The sequence below is a fragment of the Quercus lobata genome, chromosome 3 (genome assembly GCF_001633185.2).
Source record: "Quercus lobata isolate SW786 chromosome 3, ValleyOak3.0 Primary Assembly, whole genome shotgun sequence".
NCBI lineage: Eukaryota > Viridiplantae > Streptophyta > Magnoliopsida > Fagales > Fagaceae > Quercus > Quercus lobata.
Window position 1 is genome coordinate 27016525 of NC_044906.1, and position 17196 is coordinate 27033720.

Genomic DNA, 17196 nt, shown 5'->3' on the forward strand with positions numbered 1-17196 from the left:
CTCCTTGATTTATAGTCTCTTTTAATGTTGTTTTATGTTGTATGCTTTCAAACATGATGCATGATTTGTGGCCTGTTGTTTGATGGTTTTTTTTTTTTTTTTAAGTATTTATTTTCTGCAAAATAAAATGGAACTAAAAATTTGTGCAAAGGTGTGTACGCATAGAATGATCAGTGTATGCATCTTCATTCTGGCATACGCCACTTTTGGACAAATTAGGGTTCTTGTTTTGGTCATTTTCCTGGAAAACCAGTTGAAGCCATAGTCCATACGTAGATAGAATGATGCGAACGCGTCCATTCTGTGGCGTATAAATTTTTGGCCAAGACCCATCTTTTGATTAATTAATTAATTTCTTTCATTTGATTTTGTACAATCTTTTCTTTCCTTAATCATTTCATTTTTGTATAGTTATTTTACTTACCTTGCTTGCTTGTTTATTTGCTTTGTTGTGATTAACTTAATAAAATCTAGGGTTAATTACAGTTTACTTACCTGTGGATAGACTCGATTTAGTTAAGCTTGATTTAGTAGTGCCTACCTGTGATTTGAATGTTGTTATTTTACTCACTTGAGGTAGTCTCTGTTAGACTTCCATAAACCATCTCATCACTGTAACCTTAAAAAAAATTAAAAACATTTTTTTAAAAAAAAACATAAAGAAGTCAAGATCTAAAAGTGTTACTTTAAAAAAATTTATACTTGGCTCAAGGACACAATTTTTTTTTTTAATTTATTTATAAGAACAGTCAAATATTCCAATCAAATTATGAAAATAAAACCCATCCTATCCTAATACCCTTCCATTTCTTTAGCTCGTCTTGAGCCTCTGACTGCTAGTTCTACAAATGGTACAGTGCTTGTTGTGAAAAAGTTGAAGGTGGGAAATTATAAGAACCAAAATTTAGCCTTAGTTGTGGCAGCCCCAATAAAGCTAAGCAAGGCCAGTGGCAATAATTAATATCTGTATAAGTTTAGCAAGTGGGTCTAGAAGTACGGGTTCACAGGGAATTTTGGCTTCTGTAGGCAAGGATCAGATATTGTTGATAGTTAGAGAAGAGTTGGTAACAATGAATTCTGACCCGAGGAGCCTAAAGCTCTTGTTGATTAAGTTTCTTGATCTTGCACCAAAGGTAATTTCTGCCTATATGAGGGCTGGTGAATACAAGAATATCTCAAGCAATTCACTATCTGCCACTAGTGTCCCATTGAAAACCTGATCTACATCTAGCTTTTCTCAGCTATTTGTGTAGAAATCTTCGACAAGAAAGGGATTTATTTGTGGAACCCCAGAGGCTTGCAGTGGGTTTGGTGGTGCAATTAAGGACCAGAATTATGAAAATCTAGGCTACGTAACTAAGGTAGCTTCTATGTGTACATCACTTACCCTACATTTGTGGTTGCTTGGATTTTGTGTGCAAACTCAATCTTCTAATCAACAAGTAAACCATATGTATTTTTAACATCATAATAATCTACCACTCACCTGTTAGAAAAAGTGAATTTAATCACTTTAATCATTATTTGAATAATCTCGAATGAGAATTTCAAAATTTTAAGATTGAAAAAAAAAAAAAAAACTGAAAACCACAAGTTATAGTTATTAACTTATTATTTGTAATAAAGCAAAAAGTATGACCACAGATTTTATTTTTTGGGTTTAATTTCAATTCTACTGACATAAGCGCATGCTACCTCATAATTCTTGGAAGCAAAAATTAAATTAAAATTTCACAGAATTATTTTTAATTTTTAGGAGAGAACTTTCACAAAAGTTGTGACCGGACGAGCTCTATTTGTTTATAAATCTTTCAAATGATGATTTTCCTACAACGTCACAAGAAATTCCTATTTGGCACCACCAAAAGAGTTTTTGAGCATTATTTATTTCCCTATAACATGAAATATTTCGTAGCATATAAAGTATTCAGGGATTTTGATAATTGATAGTCGTAATATATATGAGTCAGGGGTGGACACGAGCTATATACATCCTCCACATGTTGTTAGATAAATAGTGTGTCTGGTTGAGATGTTTTTTTTTTTTTAATAAATATTTTATCTTAATTATTTTTTTTACAAAAATAAGTTGTATAAAAATCTAATAAAGCTAAAAAAAATAAGGCTCTAAAAATCTGTACATACATACTTTGATCATGAAGGATTTTGATCAAGGATAACGATGCTTATATCATTTGTTCCCACGCAAAAATACAACCTTCTTCTCTCATGTGATCACTTGTGTGTCTCACAAAATTATATTAATTTGTTAATACAATGACAAAAATAGTATATATGATTTATTCATGATATAAAAAATTGGGAAAGCTTAAGGTTTTTTTCCCCTTAATACATGGAAATTGGAAAAAGGAAATTGTGGAGCATATAGGTAATGTTTGTAAACTTTGTACAATCCCTGTAAAAGCAAATATGCCGAACTATACATGCACTTTTTTTTTTTTTTTTCCCTTTTCAATTTTTCTTTTTGCAACTGAGGTGAGGGAGATCTACATCCAAGTTTCTTCAGCCCAATCTCTTGAACAAAATAGATTTCCTCTTCTTCTCCATCCTTTCTTAATGGCTTTAAAGTGGGACTTTACAGTTTACACAGCACAACCCAAGCCTCTAGCTTCTGACCCTTTCATGATTCTCATCCTCTTGCATGAAGAGATGAACATACTGTATTGAAAGAAAAATAACCATTAGATTTTGTTTCTTTTTGGTTTTCTTGGAAAAAAAAATTGTAAATTGCGAGAGAGATATATAGAGAGAACTTACTCCCATGGAACATCTCCAACCAACATCCAATCCCCATCTTTGTCTTCATAAGTTGGCACAAATTCTGATCCATTGTAGCCTTCTCTCTCAGAATATTTACCTAAACAAAGTACAAACAAATTGAAGATTAAAATAAATCTCATTTTTATATATTTAAAATATAATATTTTCTACCACTACCACTATTATATATTAATTAAAGAATAAGATGCTTACCGACACTGAACTTGAACATATCTTCCAAGGCTTTGAGCAGTTCTGGGTATCCTTTGTATACCTTCAAATCAATCTTTCTCAGATAAGGAGCTCCATCCATGCTAACTTTCACGTACATGCCTGTGGTTTCAGCCTCCATTTTCTTTGCTTGGAAACAGTTTTTCCTATAAGATCTCACTGGTGGCCACCCCACTACTTGTGCCCTATAGTAACACATAGCCATCGACCATGTTAGCCCATAAATCACAACAAAGCATACCCAGAAATACAATAACTATATACAATCATTAAAAACAAGCTTATATACTACATGTAATTCATTGATTTGATATCCAACATAAGGATTTTAACATAAAAATTGAAGAAAATTGCTTACTTGGCAGGTGGAGCAACTTCTTGGTCACATATTTTGACATGTGAGACATTAGAATTGTCCTCAGATCCACACTCCTCACTCATGTCGGGCAAAACTCTTTTGTTGCTCTTGATGGTACTTGGTGTTTGCTTTTCTGACTCCTTGGTGCCTGGTAGGCCTAATCTAAGCTCTGTGGCCTCAAGGTTAAGGTCTTTCTCAAACGCTATACTTTTCTCCATTTCTGAATGATCTTGGATGAACTCAAACTCTTTTGTCTCCCACTTCTTAAGCTAACCACGTAGGTTTTGCCTAGAAACCAAATATTTCAACCAAGTTTTGTACCCAAAAATTGATTGATACTTCTTCAAAAGTTGTCTATCAGACTTAAGAGAGAGCACAACCGGAAATGTCTATGGCAACTAGACAATGAATTTCTCTATATTCCGATGACTTTGCACAATTGCTAGGAAAGGCAGAGAAATGTGTATTTTAAGCGTAATGGTACTCAGAGGTATTATATAGAATTGTAGACGGAAAGAAAGTAATAAAGGCAATAGATACTGTCTAGGGGAAGAAAAATAAGACTACCATCTCCACCATTAGCGCGTGCATGACACATTATGCACTTTTAAATAAAGTAGATTATAAGAAATACTTATATTATGATTTTGATTGAATTTTTCCATTTATATTAAAAAAATTCGGATATTAATATTTTAATATATAATCAAATTAAGGTTATTTTTGTTTATATTTTGAATAATGCTTTTTTTTTTTTTTTAAATTTCTACAATTGACATTTTAGTGCAATAAATCATACTGCTTATTTTCTGAGGTGTTTGTCGAACAAATGATAAAATTCTCGATAAGAAATAATGAAAATATAGAATTATTTTAAACAATCGAAAACCACCTTCCAAAATAGCTTGATAAGAGAATTTGAAAATAGGTTTTTTAATTTTTTTTTTTAAATTGTCTTTTGTGAAATTTTATTCATCACCAAAACTTTTTATTAGGGAGTGTAAATTAGTACTTCCCTTTTGGCTAGAAAGTAGATACACGCACCACAAAAGAGGGTGGAAAGGACAATATAGGGCATAGTATCGGAATGCATGAACTTAGACATGGCAGCTATGGTGTTTGTCACATGAACAACACAATTGAGGCATTTGTCCTTACATTTTGGGGACAAGGTTGGGACAAAGGCTTAGCCGCCCAAATTGAATACTGCGATTCCCAATAGATCAAACGGTCCAGATGAAGGTATTGATTCCCTGAAAATAGATCAGGGCCCTTGGATCAAGAGTGGGTAGGGTACATCCCATGTGACTAAGACCCACATGGGGTGTCGTTGATGGGCAAGGCATGGTGTTGGTTAGGGCTTTAATTTGATCAAAGATTGGGGCAGCTATGTCATATGGGCAAGGTCAAGTCCCATGAGCCATTGCCTTATATCATGGGGGGGTTTCCTCTCGAGCAAAAGACTTCTTCTCATTATTCAGCAAAAAAAGATAAAGAAAGAAAAATTGACTTCTTCTCATTTATTTGGTAGTCTTAACTTCTGTTTGGATCTTGAAAAGAAAAAGGAAGATGATTAATATGTCAAAAAAAAAAAAAAAAATCACAACACTTAATGTAACATGTTGTAATTGATTTACATTACTAAAGCAAGGTCAATAACACTACAACAAATTCGGAGTATAGCCGCATTTTAAGAATATGGCTATAGCTCCTAAAAACGTGGTAATAGGTCAGTTTGGTTTATAGCCGCATTTTCTATAGTTGCATTTTTAGACGTGGCCTAAAACTTGATGTTACATTGAAACTTATTACCTTAGTAAGTTATGAAAATAGCGAAAAAATATATATATTTCTCGAGCTTTGCTTAGTTAGTTAACTCAGATGGAAAGTATGAATATATTTATACAGCTAAGGCTGTGTTTATTTTGAAGTAAAATGTTTTTTGACTTCATGGGAAATTTTAGTATTTTGTTGTGTTTATGAAAATATTCTGGAAAAAAAAAATTCAGACATTTGGCTCATATGAAAAATAAAATAAACTAATCCTATTGAAATATTGAACTAAACATAAATATTATGTTCATAAAGAACACAAAATTTTCCATACATGCATTTATCATTGTTCAATTTCACAAAACCTAACGTAATGAACGAAAAATCCATGATATCAAAATATAATCTCAGAATAATCCAACCAACGTTGGATTAAATTAACCACAAAAAGAAAAAAAAAATGTTCTAACAAAATTATCATGCCAAAAATTTGCAGCCATTTTGAAAATTTTATAGCATCAATTCCAAATCTAAAAAATTCAAAAATTAATTTAAAATAAATAAATGGAGAGGGTGCAAGAAGCAAATTGATAGAGAAGAAGGCAAAGAAAATGGACTTGTCACCACGATGGCTACCATTAAAAATTGCCACACTAATGCAAATGCTCTAAGAATCCTGGCCCTAAAAATGAGGTGTGTGCAAAGGTTAACCTCATTCCTTAGTCAAGTACTTACATTTTACTTAAAAACACCAAAAAAAAAAAAAAAAAAAACTATCTAATAGGCCTATAATGATTTTGGTTTTGTAAACAATAAAGAGTTAGGAAAGAGAGAACGAGCACATAAAAGCATATTAATAAACAAACCCTATTGGAACTTAAAAGTGAAATAAATTTATCTTTCAACCTGTGAAGTGTCTCTATAGAAAAATTTAAATTTTATGCTAGACAGACCCACATTTACTTTTAAGAGGTGATGCTAGTCCTTCAAAGTTCAAACAAATGTTTCTTTTCTTATTATATATGTTGGGTTCTAAGACTTTAGATTTAAAATGTATTAGAACTTCAATTTGTAATGTTGGCAAACCATGATCAAAACGTTTTAGTATTTGTTTTAGACTTGCTCAAAGTGTATTTATATGTAAAGTTGGAATCGAGTAACTGTAGGATTTACTGTGTAAATCTACTTGGCTCAATCGATTGAGAATTAGACTTGATCAATCGAAAGTCATGCAGATTGTTTTTTTGCAGAATTTTCCAACTCAAGTTAAGCCCGTTTGATGTGTAGGGTTTTATGTTTTGTCTTAAGTATAAAAGGGAAAACCCTAGCCACGTTTTGTAGTGGATCCATATGCTGTGTGTGTGAATCTTTTGTGAGATCAAGAGGTGGTTGCCTTCACACATACTTAGGTTTTCCAAGTTTCAAGATTATGTCAAAGACTTGATGATCGATTCAGTTGCTACATTAAGAGCTTAAAGATACACAAGCGGAGGTGCTTGTACTTGTTGAGAATCCAAGAAAGAAGTAGACTGTAGACTCGGAGTTATCACGTGGTCGTGGTAGTAAATTTTCTACTCAAGGTAGCAATAAAATGTTAGTAGTATAAGTCGTTATTGTGTAAATTTCAATTCTTTCATAGTGGATTCAGTTTTACCTTGAGAATAATTAGGTTAAATCCTCCCTAGGTTTTTTATTGATTTGGTTTTCTTGGATTATCATATTGTTTTGTACTTTATTTTCCGCACTTTACAATAATATGATATATGTGTGTTTACCTAGACTTGATAATTTGACTAAGTAATCACTTGACTAATTACTTAAGTTAATTTGGTTGTGTTTTAAGAGGTTTAAAAACGTACAATATATATGTTAACTTTAATATTTTGAAATAGCCCTATATTAGTCAACTCGATTGTCATTGTCAAATGTTTTGATTATACTCAATGTCTGTTACATTAAATTTATAATTGAGTAATGAACAATGAAAAAATATTGGTTTTTTCTTCTTCTCAAATGCTGACTACAACCGTATAACCTGTAAGATTTCGTATCATCTAAGAATTAATTCCCTAGAAGGATATATTTGAGGAAGTAAGTTTATACTCTACTTGAGGGTTTAACAACAAATTTTTTGTTTTTATATGAATAAGATATTTGATTCTCACTGAAAACAATACAACTCAAAAACAACAAGCTTTTTGCCTTGTACTGATTTTCTGTTTTTTAGGTTTTTTCAATTTTCACCATTTCTTTTTAATCATGTTAGGATATTTTCAACCATTTTGAGTGGAAGTTAATTTTTAAATGTACATAACGACTATTCACAAACCATATGCTGATATATATGCATTAATGCAGCAATCTAAAGGAATCAAATCTGAACTTGGCAATTCCTAAGTCATCGTCTTAGCCAATTGTTCAGTAAAAAATTGGTACGTAAACTAAGAAAGATGGCTATAATATTGCTATGAGAGTATATATACGAGCATCTACAACCATTTAATGTGCTTAACTGATAAGGCGCTTGTAATGAGACTTGTGTTTTCGCTACACAGCAATGGAGATAGAAGTTCAAATAAGCTGGATATAATTTTTTCAAGAAGGGCACAGTAAGTTGGTGCTGCAGACTATACTGCATGTTGTGCTATTAATAAGCCCTAAGAATAAGCAGTAGACTTTTTCATTGCTATTGGAATTTTGAAGCTTTGTTTCCCTGTTCTTGTACAGCTATGGTTTGATTTATTTTCTACAGTAGTAACATTGCTCCAATGGGTATGAAATGAAATGGTATATTTGGTTTGGGCTAAAATAGTTTGACAGTGGGTTTTTGACGATGCCTTATATCTACTCATCTATCCCTTGTTCACTAACAAAAAGGAAAAAAAAGAAAAGTAATTCATCTATTTAAAGGCCGTATTGATAGTGACTGATAACCACAGTTGCTCCCATTATATTTCACAGACAGCTTTATGAAAATCTTAACAAAATGTGAAAAAGAAATGGAGGCAACTTCACTTGACTAGCGTTCTAAACAGTTGAAAATAATCAATGATACTTAGCGTTTATTTGGATACAACTTATTTTTGTTAAAATTGAAAATTGAAAACTGAAAATACTGTAGCAAAATAATTTTTTAATGTGTGAATAGTGCCGTAGAACCCATAAACAATGCGTAAACAATGTATGAACAGTACATTTTGTCTCCTGCACAATAAACCCATGTGATGTTACTGTTCACGTACCGGAATGGAAAAAAAAAAAAAAAACACAGACTTTAAAAGCAAATTTGTATCCAAAACCTCACTTAAACCAATGTCTTAATCCTAGTGTAAAACGTTTCTAAAAATTAAAAAAAATAATAATAATCCTACTGTAAAACTGTGAAGTACATGAACAGTGATTCAAAAGAATCCCAAGTCATACATATTAGTTCATAGCCACTTAAAAACAATCAATTATTATACAAGAACAAAAGCTCTACCACCCTATTGTTTTAGGCCAAGCTTGCTATATGCTATTTAGGCACTTTAATTAGCACCGACACAGCGACACCTCCACACGTAAATGGTCCTATTATACAGTACCGATACAGCAAATTTCATGTGATTTAAGGCCCTAGAAAACCAAACCCTCATCTTCGGAAGAACCACACGCACAAACAGGGGTCCATTACCCTTGGTGATTTAGGACACAACATTATGAGCTTTATCTAGTGCCTTGGCTAGGCTCACTCCTCCAACCATATCCAGCCAATTAGAAACCTGCCCGATCACGGTGTGGGCCCTCTCACTCAATGTCGAGACCAGAACCAGATGGGTCCCCTGAAAGCTATCTCCAGTTAATCATCAACTTGTTTCCATCCTCCATCAATAAGTTTAAAGATATATACAATAAATTTTATAATTTTTTTTTTTCATTTGTTAAGGTGGTAAACTATAATTAGTGTAATATGAAAATAATATCAATTGTGGTTTTAGTGAAAATGATGTTGCATTAATTACAATTTATTATCTCAATAAATTGTAATATTTTTGAACATTTTATTTTCAAGAATATTTATTTTTTCTGTTTTCCATTTGATACTCTTGAGTCCTAATATTATTTAATTTTAATTTTGACGTACTATAAAAGCATGCTATTTAAATTAATCCATATATAGCTAGACAATTAGTTCATTATTTATCCTAAATGAAACAAAAATCTAGTAATGTCGTATACAAACAAAGATGAAAATTTGAACATGGGGTTGTCTTTTATTGTTCAAGAAAAAATTGGATAGCGGTTTTGTACTTTTGTTAGTGTTTAACCTGGTCAGTTACTATGGGAATTAAAGTAATATTTTTGAGATGGAATTAAAACTTGTCCTTGTCTACTGCAATTTCTTTCTCTGGTGAACTCACTTAAAAGAAAAGGATTTAAAAAGAAAAAGAAAAGGATCATCATGTATATTATTAAGGATAGTAAATCAGTCATAACAACATTATTCATATCTGGAGGAACAGAGTCACAGACTCCATTCAAACCATAGGTGAGAAAAAATGCCTTGTTCTCTGGACTAAATTATATGCAACCGCATTATCTTGCCTAACAGTATCAAAGAAGGAAAAACTCTATAAAGAACTAGCAAAAGATAGTGTATCTTTAATGAGGTGACCAACAGAAGAATGAAACATATCTCTATGCCTAAGAGAATTCATAACAATCTCCGAATCTCCTTCAAAGGAGAATTGATGGAAACTAGTTTCACAAATAAACTAAATAGCGCTCATATCAGTTTTTGAATAGAAAGAATTAATATATTAGTTTTTCGTTCCCTATAGGATATTGTGCCATTGTCCGGGTTTGACACTCATATCATATAATTCATATAAAGAAAATTTAAGGGCATAATTATTTTTGCGATTGTAACATAAATATTGGTAAGTAACATTGTGATTGGAGCAATATTGCTTTAACAAAATCCATTACTATAATACCACTTATATATATATATATATATATATATATAATTTTGGTTAAAATTACACTTGATATAACTTTAAGCAATATTATATTATTCAATATTTTTTAATTGGACGTGAATTTTGAAAAATCCATCACTAGATTACATTATCTTCATATATTCTAATTATTACTTGCAAAATTTCAAGAGGATCAAAGATCAATAGCTTATATTATCAATTGATTATTTAAATTCAACTTTTTTGTAATTTAAAATAATGCATAAAAAATAATTTTATGTATCGAATGATAAATAATATCTGATTGGCATGAAAATTAGTATGCATGTTAAGAATATATAGAACATATAATCCAGCGGTGGGATTTTCAAAATATAAATTCAATAATAAGTTATTGGGTGATGTAACTTGGAACAACCTCTCTCTCTCTCTCTCTCTATATATATATATAAACTTATAGTTATTGATTCATATAATTCTTATCACACTGACTTTGAAAGAATCTTATATACACTTTTGAAATTCGGCCCGAGCAAAAATGAGTAGTAGACTCAGAGAGAAATGGGAGCCCTAAGATGCAAACCTTCGTTGAGATAGAATTCATCCTAGTACTGAGTTGTTACCCCATCCAATGAAGGGAATGAACAATGAATATGCAACTAGCTTGTTTAATCTCATTGTAGTCATGGTTGATAGTTATCTCATCAACATAATTTTTATTAAAAAAAAGAAAAAAAGATAATCGCTTTCTCATTAATTATTTGACAAGGTCGGAGGGAGACAACAGACAGCACACTCGTGACCTCAATAGTCAATACAATCGCTTTTTAGCCTTTGATAGGTTAGACGTGTGAGTTTGATAATAGACTCATATAATAAGTGGTCAAGGAGGGTGATATAGACGGTTTTCCAATTTCCATGAGTTACGTATCACTAGAAAGAGTGAAAATCATGTAATCAATGCCTAGTAATTTAGTAAATTATATCAATTTCCTTTGAGATTTTAGAAAAAAACACATACTCCCAAAATTTTATTGAGAAGAAATTATCCCTAAAAATTAAATTAAATCTAACAGATTATAATCTTGATCATCTCCTTGCACTCGTAATAATTCTAACAGAATGTTATGTTTTTCTTTTGAAAAACTCATACATATTTATTAACTTGTGTCAATCATAGTTTTTATTTTCTTGCTGTTGTGATAATTTGATAATAAAAATGGAGAGGGGAGGAATTGAATTCTTGATGTCATGGACATACTATGTCAACCAACTAAGTTATATAACTCTTGGCAACCATAGTTAAATGTAACCAACTATACCAACCTATTCTTATCTTTATAGTCTTCTTCACCCCTAACCAACCAAAACCAATTGCTTTCTTCTTCTTCTTTATTATAATTTATTATTAATCATATTTAGTTTTGCTAATTTGTTCAAATTCGAAACCCATAAGAGACAATCTCAAGTAAAACCCCAAGGGTAACATTGGAAACTTTGTTGTCTTTTAAGGGCAAAGGGTATTTTTGTAGTGGGTGCTAAAAAAGCTAACTCAAAACAATAATTTAAAGTTTTAAGCCAAAGGTAAAATAAGAAGGTTCTATTTAACAAAATAAAGTTAGCTCATAAAAATTGAAGAAAAAAGTTTGACTCCAAATAGGTTTGGAACTATTTTTTTCCAATCCACTATGTAATGATTGAAGAAATTATTTACGTGTAATTTTAGTTATATGACTTTGTTAATGAGTAATGTGATTTGTTTAAATAATACATATAAATAATTTATAACTCGCCATGTAATGAGTTGAGCAAGATAGGTTCAAACATGCTAAATTTTGTTCAAAATTTTAACAACTGTAAATAGTGTAAACGTCAACAAGGTTTTAACCCCTAGGTGGCCTTTGTCAAACATGTGGAAAAGTTATTGTTGATGAAAATTTCGGCATTGCAGTTGAAGCTACAACATCAATGATAGCTACTTTGAAGCCGATATTCTACGTCTTTTACTCGACTTTCAATGGTATCTCTTTCATCTCATTTGCTATTGCCTGCCTTTTACTTAATAATGGATTCTCACTACAATCAAAAAAATGATTATTGCAACCAAATTTTTTATTGCATTAAAATTAAAGTCATTACAATAAGATCTTATTACTACAAAAACAGTCATTGCACACTATTGCAATGAACTCCGTAGCGCTACAACAACAACAATGAAGGGTAATGAGCCAGATCAGTCCAATCAGCCTCCATACCGTGCCATTTGGAAACCGCCTCCATGGCCGATCCTGAAGGTGAACTCTAATGATGCGATTTTCTGGGAACAAAATTCTGTGGATGTTGTTTTGGATATGGGAGGTGGATTAGTGTTGTTTTGGAGATCAACTATTGATATAATTGTGGAGGGTTCGAGCACAAATTATATCGATACAATGTTTCAAGAAGAAGATAGGTTAGAGATTGGAGTGATCATCCGAGAATGCCAAGGAAAAGGCTTGGCACACATGGTCGGAATCATCCCTTTCCCCCTAATTGTCATAGAGCTTGAAACTTTGGCTATATCAAAGGCTTTACAGTTTGATGCTGATCTGAGTTTGGAAGATGTCATCCCAGAGGGAGTTTCAGAGATTGCAATGAACGCTTTGAATGTAAATTCGCAGTCTTTGGAATCCTTTGGTTTACTTAGTCGTGATGTTAAATGTTTTGCAAGTTTATTTCATTGTATTAGGTTTTCACATGTTCGTAGAGAAGGATTGCTGTATTTTCACATTAAGAGAAACAACAATGGAGTTGCTCATAGTCTGGCAAAAAATGCATTTTGCATACCAGATTTTCAAGTATGGATGGAAGATGTCCCATCTCATATTGGTTCGATTTTACAATTGAATGTAGTTGAATTTTATTAATAAAATCCATCAGTTTCTTTCTCAAAAAAACAAAAAAAAAAAAAAAAACTCTGTAGCGCTAAGTTATTGCAATAAAAAGTATCAATGCATTAAAATCATTGTAACGAATGATTTTTTTTATATTTAAAAAAAAATGTTGTTGTAACGAAACTAGTTATTGCAATGGCAATAAGTATGGATTACAATTGATTGAATGGTTTGGCAACTACAAATTTCTAGCAATAAAATATCACAATGACATTATTTATTGCAATAGCAGTCTTTTAACGGTAGACTATTTGTTTTATAGAAAAACAACTGTGGATATTATGTCAAAATTTTTGGTTTGGTGTCGCATAATGAAAAAAAAAAAAAAGAATTTCAATGAAAATATCTTAAAAGGCCCCTCCCCATTTAAAATGTATAAAAAATGACATGAATTTGAGGAATTTTAATTCATATATCTTCTATAATTAATTACCATACAAAAATTTATGAAACGTATAAAAAAACAAGAATAAGAAAGATCATATTTTGATTTAAATTGAGAAAATTATATAAAACATATTCTTCGTTCCCGGTGGTGATTAGATTAAAAGAATTCAAAGCACTTATAATCTAAAAAACTTCTCTTTTCTTTAGATAAATAGAAAAGATGAATGGATGAAATTTCAATGCACTTACATTTACATTCTTATGAATCTCATCTCCATTTAACAACATGCACGAGACTGTCTGACCCATAGATTTCGAAGATTTGTAAGGAAAGGACGAGTTGATAAGAATTGCAGAACAACTATTCTTGTTGGTATATGGACTATGGAGCAGTTGCAAACAAAAAATATGCTGGGACAACTATGAACTTTGACAGGAAACAGTACGGAGAAAAATAATACTTGTTTGAAAAGTTGAGGATTTGCTATACCGTAGTCTGACCGGTGAGAGAAATTTTAGAGGTACTATCAGCATCAGCTTATTAATGACACACACGTGTGGTGTCTGTGTCTCAGAGTTCCATAGATAAGGAAGGGTGTGAAAGTGAAAGTGAGAGTGAGAGAAAGAGACAGAGAGAGAGAGAGCGGTGGTAGCATCCAAAGAACTACACACGTTTGGGGGTCTTGAAAGTGGGCCTTAAGGGGCCCAACCCGCACGAGGAATCTGAATGTAGATTGGTTGGCATGGGTCTCTCTCTTGTTTGTCGTGGAGGGCGATGTCCTTTTCATTCTTGCTTTCTGTGTTTTGTCAGTTTTTAAGGAGAGACTGAATTCAAACAAATTAAGTACGAATAGCTTTGAAAATTTTGGTGTGCTTGTTGGCGATGCCATGGTCATCCAAATCCAATGGATCAAATACAAATTTTGATTTCATCTTTTTATAGGTGTCTAAGGATCATAGCTTCCATTTTTGAGTGGCCTAAAAGAAGTATGTTAAGCAATCTTAGCTTCAATTTATTCTAGAAATTGATTCTCTCATACTCAAACTTGCAATTTATCATTTTTTTTTTTTTTTGGTGAAAAACACTTATCATCGCATTAAGACCTGACTTTCATCTGTATTAATTCCGTTTGTATTAATCGTGTTCTTATCGACAAAAAAATATTCATGTATTAATTCCGTTTGTATTAATCCTGTTCTTATCGACAAAAAAATATTAGTGTAATCATTGGTATATGATTGATATGTACTGTTATTATCATCCAATTTAAGTTAGGTGGCGTCTTAGGCTATATAACTTTGCACAATATGACAATTAGAATGGATTGGGATTCAAAGCACGCAACATAATGTGGCACCATATCACCAAAGTTAAGTAAAAAAAAAAAAAAAAGAATTCACCAAACTCAAAATGTGAAAGACCTATAGCCCTATCCTATCCACCTTGCACAATGGCATTAAGAATAGATTGAGATCCAATGCATACTGTTCCCCAACTTTGCTAAATTCCAGATTTTTCCCTCCAAAACCTCTTCACCATCTATAAGTACATCTCATACTTTTTACTGTTAGGGTTGCCCACTATGTGTTTAAACATGCACCCCACCATTAGCACCGAATATATTACCTTCATCATCAAGTCCCTAATCTTGATCTTGTCATTTTGGTCTATAGCTTCAATCAGTTCTAAGATTTGGAGGTTATTTCAATCACTAATGCTATGTTGGTTAGGTTGTAAAGGGAGAGGTTGAAAAGTGAGGAAGGAAAAGGAAAAAGAAAATGTGATTTTCCATAGTTTGATTGTGGTGAAAGGGAGAGGAAAGAAAATTATGTGATTGAAGTTTTCCACCCTAGTCTCTCTCTCTCTCTCTCTCTCTCTCTCTCTCTCTCTCTCTCTCTCTCTCTCTCTCTCTCTCTCTTTTCTTTTCTTTTTTAATAAATCCAAATTGGGAAAAAAGAAAGAAAGAAGTGACATGTTTTTTTTGATCTGATAAGAAAAAAAAAAAAAATCTGTGTATCCTCACAACCAAACAAAACCTAAAGCAATTGACATTTGAACTTGGATTGAATAGAGGAGCATGACTTAATTTCTTGAAGCACGAGTCAATACTTGAGATCAAAATCACTTAAAGTAGCTTCTTGATCTGTTGATCACATGGTCTTTCATGGTGTTTCACTCACATCAGGAAATTTAAAAACCGATTGAGAAGTGTAGATCTGTGTCCAATCAAGACGACATAATCGAGTTGAATTGTTTGTTGTTATACGTATATGCATAGAGAACCCTATGATCCAATTACCCTCATATGATTCGTGCAAAGTTTAACATATTTTGCTGGGGGAGGCCACCAAGCGATATACAGTGGTCCTGGCAGAGTTGGGTTCATTTTTATTTATTTTTTTCCACTTTTGACTAAACAAAAAGAACTCATTTGTTTGGTGAGCTATTCTGTGGATGCAATCTAAGGGGGCACAGATTATAAGATTTTCAATATTAATACATTATACAAATTTTCCATACTATTTGAAGGCTGTTAACTAAATGTATGGGGGCAGCTTCTATCTTCAAATCTTCCTCATATAGATTCAAACAGAATATTCAGATAATAACTTGGAACAAATGCTAGTGATCCTGTGACTCTAGCTTTTTTAAGGTGGAGAATTTGGACTAAAAAAAAAAAAAACTTGTAAAAAATTATTGAAATCAAATTTTGATTAGTTTGAAACTTTGAATAAGAGATTTCTTTTTTTGTTGAATGAATAAGTGATTAAGACGTGCAAGATGTTCTTTGAAACATATATAATACTCATTCTATGTGAAAGTAATAAAATTTTATCTACTATTAATAATATTTCTTTACAAATATAAATTTTCTGCACTACCTTTTGTATTCCACTTTATTAGAAACTTATTAATTGCTAGAATCTTTTGAAGTTGTAATGATCGAATCATACATATCATGGAACTATATATATATTTATTTATATGTGTATATATATATATATATATATATATAACTGACTCTATCCAATAAATTATTCAAGGCTTAAGATTAGCAACAATTATGTTAATGTCCTTTAGGTCAAAGGAAATTATTTAGTATTTCTAGCCGAGACATTTAGACTTTAAATGTCCCGGCCCACCTATATTGTACATATAAAAAAATATAAATTAACAACAATTAATCAATTATAACAATTTAATAAATATCTTTTTTAAAATCTAGCTAAAAGAATCTTCTATAGACATTATTCATGTATATTTTTAATTAATGACTAATCTAATGAGACATTTAATTTGTTTAAAATTTTAATAAACACTACAAGAAGCGCTAGAAAGTGCTGGCATAGAAAACGCCAATATAACTCAAATGGACATATACCGACACTTTCAAGAGCTATAGCATTTTTGAAGCACTAGGATAGACTAGTATTTTTGTAGTGAAATTATATGATTCAATTTAAAAAAAGAAAAAGAAAAAGAGTTTCCTAATTTAAATAAATATTGATGGTTTTATGAATTATCATGTAACAAGTTGAAAAACATTATATATATATATATATATATGGGTAAATTGCAAATTACACTCCTAAAGTTTGAGGGTATTTGAATTTTATACCCTGAAATTTTATAATTTAGATTTTACTCTTTGAAGTTTGAGAGTGTTTAGATTTTACACCCTAAAATTTCAAAATTTGGATTTTACTTAATAAATTAGAGGGGCGTTTGGATTTTACACCCCTAAAATTTAGGGGTGTTTGGTTTAACACT

At 31.5% G+C, this 17196-nt stretch overlaps 1 protein-coding gene across 1 annotated transcript; it reads right to left on the minus strand.

Annotated features, from left to right (window-relative positions):
• Positions 1 to 2278: 2278 nt before the first annotated feature.
• Positions 2279 to 3860, minus strand: LOC115981630 (auxin-induced protein 22D-like). The gene is made up of 4 exons (XM_031103911.1): positions 3371 to 3860; positions 2995 to 3197; positions 2779 to 2878; positions 2279 to 2679 (listed from the first exon to the last, which is right to left on the minus strand). Exons 1-4 carry the CDS (start codon positions 3586 to 3588, stop codon positions 2604 to 2606), a joined length of 597 nt encoding a protein of 198 aa, XP_030959771.1. The 5' UTR covers positions 3589 to 3860; the 3' UTR covers positions 2279 to 2603.
• Between the last annotated feature and the right edge of the window lie 13336 nt (positions 3861 to 17196).

What these genes read in the sequence shown, in the direction of transcription:
- LOC115981630 (XM_031103911.1), bottom strand. Translation starts at nt 3,588, where the DNA reads ATGGAGAAAAGTATAGCGTTTGAGAAAGACCTTAACCTTGAGGCCACA. An exon ending in GAAGTTGCTCCACCTGCCAA is followed by an intron (nt 3,198 to 3,370) that starts GTAAGCAATTTT and finishes GTGTTACTATAG; the next exon opens with GGCACAAGTAGTGGGGTGGC. An exon ending in TATGTTCAAGTTCAGTGTCG is followed by an intron (nt 2,879 to 2,994) that starts GTAAGCATCTTA and finishes TACTTTGTTTAG; the next exon opens with GTAAATATTCTGAGAGAGAA.